This window comes from Gobio gobio, assembly GCF_949357685.1.
Source record: "Gobio gobio genome assembly, chromosome: 2".
In the NCBI taxonomy this organism is placed as follows: Eukaryota; Metazoa; Chordata; class Actinopteri; order Cypriniformes; family Gobionidae; genus Gobio; species Gobio gobio.
In genome coordinates, this window is record NC_137098.1 from 58049447 (window position 1) to 58060350 (window position 10904).

At 37.2% G+C, this 10904-nt stretch overlaps 1 protein-coding gene across 1 annotated transcript; it reads right to left on the bottom strand.

Annotated features, from left to right (window-relative positions):
• Nucleotides 1-2566: 2566 nt before the first annotated feature.
• Nucleotides 2567-10385, bottom strand: rcn1 (reticulocalbin 1, EF-hand calcium binding domain). The gene is made up of 6 exons (XM_079837930.1): nt 9908-10385; nt 8055-8248; nt 7784-7962; nt 7570-7630; nt 7193-7392; nt 2567-3827 (listed from the first exon to the last, which is right to left on the bottom strand). The coding sequence occupies exons 1-6, from the start codon at nt 10126-10128 to the stop codon at nt 3720-3722; spliced, it is 963 nt and encodes a 320-aa protein (XP_079694056.1). The 5' UTR covers nt 10129-10385; the 3' UTR covers nt 2567-3719.
• Nucleotides 10386-10904: the final 519 nt, after the last annotated feature.

Sequence of the window (10904 nt, forward strand, 5' to 3'; positions counted from 1 at the left end):
CGACAATCATCAGTCACAACTGGAGATTCACCCGTAGTCAAAAGCAAAAGATTTGACTGTACAGAAATCTAAAGCTACAGGTAACGCTAGTACACACTAAATACAGTCACGCAATGCTGATGTTGTTAACATGAACAACTTGAGAACAAAATATAATAATTAGCATGGTTTGATGTGATGTAAGCTAAGCGATTGTTAGATTGAATCACCATTGATAACACTATTTTCTGTAATGTTTTTTTCCTCAGTTGGTCAGAACAAAAGTGGCAGACATGTTACACTCTTAAAACAATGGTGCTATATGGCACTAAGAGTGGTTCTTGGCTCGTAATCATAGGGGAACCTCTTTAAGTGCTGTGTATAGGACCAATCTTGGTACTTCAGTGGTTCTTCAGCTAAGGTGCTATATAGCACCGCTACCATATACAGAACATGTTAAGATATGGTGCTATATAGCACCAAAAGTGGTTCCCCTGTTACGACCAAGAACCACTTTTAGTGCCATATAGCACCATTTAGAGTGTACTTACTTGTTAAGCTGACATTTTCCGGTGAAAATTCTTATTTTGGTCATACTCCAAGATGTAGAATCTGTGATATCCACACCGGTGCGGTGAATGAATGAAAGCCACACAAACGCCTCAAAACATTAAATTCATTCGAGCTAAGGAACCGTGCTGATGCACAACCCTCGTAAAGATAATTCCGCAAATTAATGCAATTGCAGGTTTCAAACAGAGATGGCGACAAAGAGGCAAACTACAGCTAGGTACCGAAAAAAATATTGTAACGTAGGAAAAAAAATACTTTAACTGCACACTGAGGGCTGTGATTCTCTCGGATTTATGCAGAGAAACTGCTTGCGTTCTTAATGTATCAACACTAGAGGGAGAAAAGAGATTTAATTTCATGAAACAAAAACAGTATGTAAATATACTTCACTGCAAGAAACAACTTTTGACTATCTTCAGGCCAAATAAACATTTGTGTAAACTCTGCTAGGCCTAGTGAAAAGGAGAAAAATAGAAATATACTGGAATGCTATCAATTTAGGGTTCATAAAACATCGTTCACTTGAAGACAGAGGTATTTTCTGCTCAGGGCACAAAACCTGAGACATAAAATATGCTGGAAGCAGGGAACAAATTGCAATTGCAAACTGTATCTACTCAACCTTTACCTTTAGGCAGTGGGTCAGGTAATCCTAACATTAACTGGCTTAGGCTACTAGCTTAGACAAATGTTGTATCTTCACCAAATAATGTGATTGCCTTCTGCAGGGCATCTTACTGGAGACGGCTGGGCTGCAGACACGCACTTGGACATTTGATATTACAGTATCTCTAATAATAATCCACGAGTCACTTCACCCGAGGTAAACAGATGGAGCTGCAGTTTTGCCTGAAGTACTAAATGCCAGGTTGAATTCACTTCTGTCTTTTGCTGGAAATAAAAAATGCAGCAAAGCTTGGAAAAAGTGTGTGTTGAGCAACAATAGTTACAGAAATCCTGAAACACTGATTTCAAAATGCATGTACTATATTGCTAAAAGTATAGGGACACCCCTCCAAATCATTGAATTCAGTGGCCACAGGTGTATAAAATCAAGCACCTAGGCATGCAGACGCTTCTACAAACATTTGTGAAAGAATAATTTGTAACATTTATATAGCGCTTTTCTAGGCACTCAAAGCGCTTTACATATAGAAGGGGGAATCTCCTCAACCACCCCCAATGTGCAGCACCACCTGGATGGGTCGCTCTCTGGAGCTCAGTGAATTCAAGTGTGGTACCGTGAAAGGTTGCAAGTCCATTCGTGAAATTTCTTCACTACTAAATATTCCGCTCAACTGTTAGTGGTATTATAACAAAGTTGAAGCAGTTGGGAACAACAGCAACTCAGCCACGAAGTGGTAGGCCACGTAAATTATGGTGTGGGGTTGTTTTTCAGGAGTTGGGCTTGGCCTCTTAGTTCCAGTGAAAGGAACTCTTAATGCTTCAGCATCCCAAGACATTTTGGACAATTTCATGCTCCCAACTTTGTGGGAATAGTTTGGTAATGGCCCCTTCCTGTTCCAACATGACTGCGCACCAGTGCACAAAGCAAGGTCCATAAAGACATGAATGAGTGAGTTTGGTGTGGAGGAACTTGACTGGCCTGCACAGAGTCCTGACCTCAATCCGATAAAAACACCTTTGGGATGAATTAGAGTGGAGACTGCAAGCCAGGCCTTCTCATCCAACATCAGTTTCTGACCTCACAATTGTGCTTCTAGAAGAATGGTCAAAAATTCCCATAAACACACTCCTAAACCTTGTGGAAAGCCTTCCCAGAAGAGTTGAAGCTGTTATAGCTGCAAAGGGTGGGCCAGCTCCATATTAAACCCTACGGATTAAGAATGGGATGTCAATAAAGTTCATGTGCATGTAAAGGCAGGCCTCCCAAAACTTTTGGCAATATAGTGCATCTCTAATATTTCTGCATCTATAATAATCTGTTGTGTGAATTAAAAACAATTATATAGCAATTAATCAGACAAAAAAAAGTAAATCAATCAAAAACAACTTTTAAGTTTTATGAAAGATTTTTACTTTTTTGCAAAGTATCACTGAGAAGAAAAAAATATTGGCTCAAATGAAGTGTTTGTTGAGCTTTGCTGGCGGACAGCTGAGGATATTTCGTCTCATTTGCTCTTTCCTGCAAATTAACAACGTGGTGCCATTGAATTTTGTGAACTAAATAAAATAAAACATTTCACAAGATAAACATATTCATGCAAGCCTCTGTGGCCACGCCACATCTTGGTGATAAATTATCTACTATTATACTGCATAAAATGAAGACTACAGACTTTAGTCAGGTTAGACGCCATATGGTATTCAAGATAATGTAATTTTAACAACTTAAACTTAAAACCGTTAAATAACAGTACAATCCATTGAACACACGGTCTCTACCTCACATCCTCGTTTTCATTCATGTCAAAAATGAAATATGGCACTACCCTGATTAAGGTCTATAAGACTAATGTCGTAGTTAACATTGAATGACTTGTAAAAATTCAGTGAGAAACGACTAAAATATGTTATCAAATTACTGAACACGTTTTGTCCCTCATCTAAGCAGCTTCAAACATCGCTCTGTAACATCACTGTCCTACCAGCAGATGGCTTCAGATTAACATGCCAAAGCTTCTCAGGTGCAAAACAATCATTATTGGCCAGCAATGGGAAATTTGTGATAATATAAAGTATAATTACATATCTATGTATAACTATATATCAACACTGGCTTGTAGTGCTTTATGTAGTAAAAGCGTTGTATTATCAAAGCATGAAGTTCAAATTCGAAATAAATAGAATGTTTGTTCCAATATACTGACACCAGACAAAAACAGGCACAATTTGTACAAGTGCAGGCTTCGTCCTATGACTGCTTTAAAAAAACTAAAACAATGTTTGACTTAAAAGGCTCAGCTTCGGCTGAAGAAATCTGTAGCAGCTCATTCAACCAGGACCAGAAGAGTTCCTTGACCAGCCACAAAAAGAACATAGAGTGAAGGAGGAAATTAGGGACTATGGCCATCAGTCAGAGATTCCTCTATGCCCAGTGTCTGTGAGGTAGAGCTGCAATAGATCAGTCCGTGGCATGGCTTCTGTTCTGAGGGAATGGAAGCCATGGCGTTTCTCAGGTAGAGTTCCACACCCTTCGCTCGGGCTCATAGCTCATCATGGTTCCTGGTAAGGTCTTCACCGTAGTTGGTGGCCTGGCTGCCTACAAACATGTTCCAGTTCTCAAGAATCTCTTCTTTGGTCAGCATCTGGTCCTAAAAAGAGTAACATTTCACATAACGCATTATTACACTGTTAAAGAGTTGGATTCTCATGCTAAACATGGGCAAAATGTCAAAAAACGAGTTGGACATATGACAGTATTTCTGTGCCAAATACACTCCTTCAGGATTCAGCGACACACTAAAATCAACACTCGGTCTGCACGATTAATCAAACCGCAATCGCGATTTGGGTTATGTGCGATTATGAAAGCGCAAAGGCTGCGATTTTAATTAAATAAATAAATGTCCAGCGTGTCAGTGAGCTGCTCCGTCTGAAAGCACTGCGAGATTGAGTCGATTATAATGTGCGTTTGAAAAAGCAACACGTGTCAAACATCTTCACAAACTAGTAATTTGTCGTCCAACAAAATGTAATAACCCGTTTTAACTTCATATCGTTAGTTGAGTGTTTGAGAGCCGATGTGGCTTCTCTTCACAGAATGAGGCAGACAATCAGCACTGCATACTTTATTACGAAAATACCCAAGAAGGCTTGAAGAAATCAAATACACCATATTTTGATGCAGTCGTGTTTATTGTCGTCATATTTAATCAAAGCGTTTCTATCTTTTTTTTTAAAAATTCAGTTCTGCTAACTTACACAGCGCTAGCTTCACACACATTAGGGACTTCCTGAAAGCGATTACTTCTCTGAGGGAAATGGGGAGTTTCTGCTCAAGGGCGCCCTCTTTTTAAATGGCAATTTTAACCAGAATAATTGCAATTAGATATTTTCCCCAAATTGTGCAGTGCTAATCAACACACTAAAGAAGTGCTTTTCTGGTTGTGAGGGAAAGCTTCCCAAATAACCCAGTGTTAAGAAAACAGTGGATGCAGTTTGTTTTCCCAGAGCAGCATCAGAGTTCTGGAAGTGTGTGTGTTTGTTCCTGGTCATGAGTCAAAAACGCAGGCGATGAGTGAAACTGCATCAAATGTCTGTTGTGATGGCAATCGGCGCGCAAGTGCATATCATTTTACAACACGAACGTATAGTGAATCAAAAGTTTTTCCAGGGATAATCCCATGATGTATTTTGCGTGTGTGTGTGTGCTTTAGTTCCGCCCACTGCACGCCTCCACGAGTTCGGCCGTCTTCAGAAAGAATCGGTGCAGCGTATCTGTCTTTTATAAATATGATCAAACTAAAGACTCTTCGGAGATATGAAGGATGCAATACTACTCTATAGGTACTCAAGATTAACAAGAGACTGGCAGAAACTGTGTGTTATGTACCCTTTAAAATTAATGATCAATTAACTTATTTGTTCTTTATATATAAATACACTACGCTTTGAAAGTTGGGGGTCGGTAGATTTGTAATTTTTTTTTTAAGGAAGTCTCTTATGCTCACCAAGGCAGCATTTATTTGATGGGAAAATATAGTAAAACAGTAATATTGTGAAATATTATAGCAATTTTAAATAATATTCATATTTTCCCCATTGAATCTCCAAATTACTGTAGTAACAAAATAAAATTGGTATATTTTAAATATTTGTTTAATGGCATCCTTTTAGTAAGCACTATGAATGAAGGCCAGAATGGATTTTCTTCTCAAGTTTAATTATTTACAGCAATTCAACGTTACATTATAAATGAAAGTCATTATTTTTAACATTTAATTAGTGAACTTGAAACAATCTTCACGTAAAGCCACTTTTATCTGTGCCATTAACAGTGTGCTGTATATAGTGTAAATAATAATGTAGTGATGTTGCGGTCTCTGTCAATATCAGCACTATCTGTTTGAATGAGAGCTGCCAGTTAATTTCTTACATAAGTTTATTTTGCACATTCATTTTCACAATAAGTAAGAAAATTACTAGGCAAACCATTCAGTATCAATATTTTTATGCAAGGACCGATGCTCTCGATACGAGCAAGGGCATATGATGTCAATCATCAGAAATTACTAATCACAAAAATTAGGGATGCACCGGTTGACCGTCCAAAAATCGGGTTTCTTTGTATTTTTCCGGAAGTGCGCCCGCGTGCACATACGCCTATATTGCAATCATTCGCGAACATGTCACTTGTGTGTTACAAACGGAAACTGTAGAACTGAGGGAAGAGACGAGATACGCTGAAGGGAATGAAGAGCCGCTTTCCTGCGCGAGCTGAAGTTGCGCGAGCTTACCTCTCCGCGCCCTGCACAAGCAGATAGTGAGCGTTTGTTCAGCTCAGCTTCTCACGTGTTGGATCGGATGAGAACGAAACAGACTAACTTGTGACAAAGCCGAAATACTTCTTTTTGTAGCCTAAAGAAGAACATGCATGCACTTTTGAAATGAAATACTATCAGTTCTGTAGCCTATAGGATGATCATTTTTATTTTACCTTAAAATGACATTTAAAAGCACATATGTCATGACATTGACTTAATTTGATTTAAAAAGCACCTGCTGTAGCATCTTAGTTTTTTTTTGTTGCACTAAACATTATTTGATTTACATTTTGGAACAATTATATACTTTAGTTTTAATTAATTTCACTGGTAAATACTTTTTTTCTTTTCACTGAATTTAAAAACAAATGCTGATTAAAGTAACATCTTTGATTGGATTGCAGAATATGCAGTTGTTGCCTTTAATTTCACCTTTCAGCCTTTTCATTTCCAATTCAATTTCCCGTTAATTTCAGATTGCGGACTTGTTTTCATTAGCCAAAATCCAATTTAGCCTGTTAAAGACCAAATAAACATCTTATTCATGTATACTTTCATTCTTTTATTGTGTAAAAAAGAAAAATAAATCGGTATCGGCCAGTTTTCTTAAAAAAAAAAACGGTATCGGAATCGGCCATGTAAAATCATGATCGGTGCATCACTAACATTTTAAAATGTAATTTATTCCAGTGATGGCAAAGCTGCATCATTACTCCTGTCTTCAGTGTCACATGATCCTTCAGAAATCGTTATAATTTGCGGATTTGCTGCTTAAGAAACATTTGTAACTATCATCAATGTGGAAAACAGTTGTGCTGCTTAACATTTTTATGTGGAAAATCATGATACATTTCTTCAGGATTTTGAATAGAAAGTTCAAAAGATTTTATAACAATGTAAATGTCTTTACTGCCACTTTTGATCAATCTAATAAGTCCTCGCTAAATGAAAGTCTTTATTTATTTATTTTTATTATACTGACCCCAACTTCTGAACGGTATTGCGTTTCAAATAAATTCATACATTTTAATAAATAACTTCATACTTATGGTATTTTTCTCCTATGTTCCTCCTATCAATGTTTAGTATGCATGTAATTAGTTTAAAGAAGCATAAATGTATTACAGGATCAATACTACCATTTTGATTCAGGATTAGAGCTACTCCTGGTCAGCATCTCAGAAGGTTCTTACCTTGTCAGTGTCTGACTCGTACACCAGATGCCGGGCTTCTGCCTGCGCATGGTCATAGTCCTGCGGCAGGATCCAGTGACGGATCTCTTCTAAGTCCATCTTCCCGTCTTTGTTCAGATCTCTGAAATCTGAAAACTGGTCTCTCTCAGTTCTTACCCAGTCTGGCTCTGGACCGCCATCTTCATGAGCAAACATGTCCGCTGTGAAATAGCAAAAAACACTGAAGACATTTTCCCGTGGAGGTGCAACATCAAAAGGACAATTTACCAAAAAATGTCATTTCTGTCAAGAGTTTGGGTGTCTAAAACTCACAAAAAGCTTCATATGGGTTTAGAAGATTTGTAATACCGCACATGCAAAAATACAGATGAACCTACCAATGTATTCATCCTCATCTACATGTCCATCTCCATTTTTGTCAATGTCCTCCAGAGTTTCCTGATAGAAGATAGTGAAGTAATGGATCAGTTACTTTATGAAATAAAACCCTCTTGCCTTTTCTTAAATAGTCTGCATTATTAAACATTGATTAATTAAAATGTATTAAACTGGCAGTTAGTACCACTGTCTAAGATTCAAAATGACACTCACAAGAACCACAATTTCCTGCATGTGATCAAACTCCTCTGGGTGGAGGAAAGCAGTGAACTCATCTCGCTCAGCAGCTAAATCGCCATTGATATCTGCAGCATTAAACCTGCGTTCATCTCGTGGAAGCATCTTCTTAAAGCTGAACTGGTCTGTGGCATCTTCAAACTCCTCTGGATTGGCTGGAAAACAATGAATTTCATTAAGGGAGCTATCACAAAAAACATATCAATATTAAAACTCCAGATTCAGATTTAAGAACGATGTGACTCACCAAGGTAATAACCGTAAGTTGCTTGCTTATATTCATCCCATGAGATCTTGTTGTCTTTGTTCAGGTCATAGTCAGTCCAGACCTTTGCAACGTTCTCATAGACGTAGCGCTTCTGTACTCTTTTGATCCAGGCTTTGAGTTCGTCAGTGGTGATATAGCCATCAACATCACTGTCAATACGATCAACTATTTTCCTAAAGAATTTAAAAGTGCATAGACAGAAAAGAGTGCATAAAATGAACATTTTGATCTTGCATAGAATACATTTTTGATTGTACAGTGGAGTTTTCATAGAGATGCTTTTCAGCTCAAACAGGGTGGATCCTATAGATTCTAGGTTATATTGCATTCCAATGTAATGAAAGAAAAAAAAAGTATATACACAGCTTTAATCGTCAATCCAATTTTTAGGACCAAAACTGTCATTACTGTAATTTGTTTGGTTTGATTTTTTTTAAAATAGTTCTCATTCTCAGTGGTGATTCTCATTGTCAATACTGCCATGATAATACTTCAAATAAAAAGCACATATACAAATACATACATATTATACACATATATAGTGCCAGTCAAAAGTTTGGACACATTACTAATTTGAATGTTTCTTTAAAAGGAAGTCTATTATGCTCATCAAGGCTGCATTTATTTGATCAAAAATACAGTAAAACAGTAATATTGTGAAATTAAATTACAATTTAAAATAATGGTTTTCTATTTTAATATATTTTAAAATATAATTTCTTTCTGTGATGCAAAGCATTAAAACTTTTAAACATTAAAAATAGAAATCTATTTTGAAGAAATGCTGTGACGCTGAAAATTCAGCTTTGCATCACAGAAATAAATTACATTTTAAAATATATTCAAAAAGAAAACCATTATTTAAAATTTTAATAATATTTCACAATATTACAGTTTTTTTTCTCTGTATTTTTGATCAAATAAATGCTTGATGAGCATAAGAGACTAATTTCAAAAAGATTAAAAATAGCAATGTTTCCAAACTTTTGACCGGTACTGTTTGCATGTATTTATGGTAACACTTTTTTTATTTTACAGTGTCATTGTTAGTTACTATAGTAATACCTTTAAATTATGCATAATTACATGCAACTAACCATAAACCAAACCTTAACTTATATTACTCCGTACTTAAATGTGTAATTACAGTGTAACAAAGACACATTCAAATAAAGTGTAAAGGAACATTTATTTGCAAGTGTCTTGAAAACTGAGTGAGAAATGTGCTTTGCTTTCATTTTCAATACGCAAGATATAATTTACGTTTATTTTGGTTTGAAATACAACTGAGAAATGTTCTTGACAGTAACTAGAGTCCAAGCAACTAGAAGACTGTCAACAGCAAATTATTTTTATCTCTGATGCCACGTTGTGATGTTAAGTGAGTCCTCCCATGCATTCAAAGTACTGGAGAGGGAGTCCTGAGGGATGAGCACCAAGATTCATGTCTACGCCCATTTCACCCAACTGGGGAACTTGTTACATTGGCAAGGACCTGGACAAACCCTGATATCCCAATAGTATATCCAGCACCAAAATGTTGACATGCCAGTGTGGCAAACACTGTCATGTGACAGGAAAATCATAAAATATAGACTCTCTTTGGGTTCAAAAGAAGAAATGAAGTAACCAGAAGAAATTAAGTAACCATAATATATATATTATATAAACAAATACGGATACACATATTTAATTTCCAAACTTAGCACTATATTATTAAACGATATCTCCTTTTTGTGGTCTAGAACAGTCATACATGTCATTGACCCACATACAGAGATATGCAACAATAGTGCACAAGTAGGTCTGTTGAACAAAAAGCCCAATCTTACCCTAATCTGGCTTTGCTTTCCTCTGGGGTGAGTTGATCGAAAGTGGTGGCCTCCTCTTTGCCCAGAAAGGCCTCGTGGTCGTACTGATAGCTCTGGTTATCTTCGTGAGGTCGTCTGCTCAATTCAGGCTCGTGATGAACTCTTTCTTTCCTAAGAGTGGGTTTCCCGTGCACCAGGCACGTGCAAACAGACAAAAACCATAAATACGTCGACACATCCATGTCTGGAAGACGCAATCCAGCGGTAAAACAGAGTTTAAAACTAGCACAAAGTCAAACGCTGCAACTATTTCATCGACCACCGTCAGAACAGCAGAAGCTAAGGCTGCTAGGTAGACGCGTTTCGATTGTTATCAACTCACAGCGACACAATTCAAGTCATCAGAACACGAACAAGCCAGTTCTTCTCATTTTCGATTCAAACATACCCGGCGGATCACTAAAGGATACAACCAAACCCTGAATGGATGCGTGTCAACGCACAGCCAATCACGCCGCGGCTAACAAAGGGCGGGGTTGTTAGAAGCTTTGCTATTGGCCAATGGGTTGTCTGTAACTCGAGATGGGCGTGTACGCCACGTTGCAAGATGACACGCAGAGAGAGCGCCTGCAGTCTTACTTTAGGAGTACCACAGCACAGCAGGAGAACTCAAAATTATATTATTATTAAAATGTAGGAACGACAGTAGTATTATTATTTGTGACCTGTGCATTTCCAGTATAACGGTGACTATGTTTAAACAGGTATTTGCATTAAACAAGTAAATAGTATGTTGCTTGTCCTTCTATGCAGTTGTTTAGATATTCACGGTGCTGCAAGACTGAAGGATGGATTTTCAAAAGTACCTTATTACAAAACACTGCCTATTAAGATATTGACTCAAAGCATGACTGTCTTCTATAGTGGTGTCATCATCATAGCTGTAAAATTGTGGATTAAGAGATCTCATGCTTTGTTGTTCACTGACATTTGCAATTTCTTAGTTTTGTCTTCTATG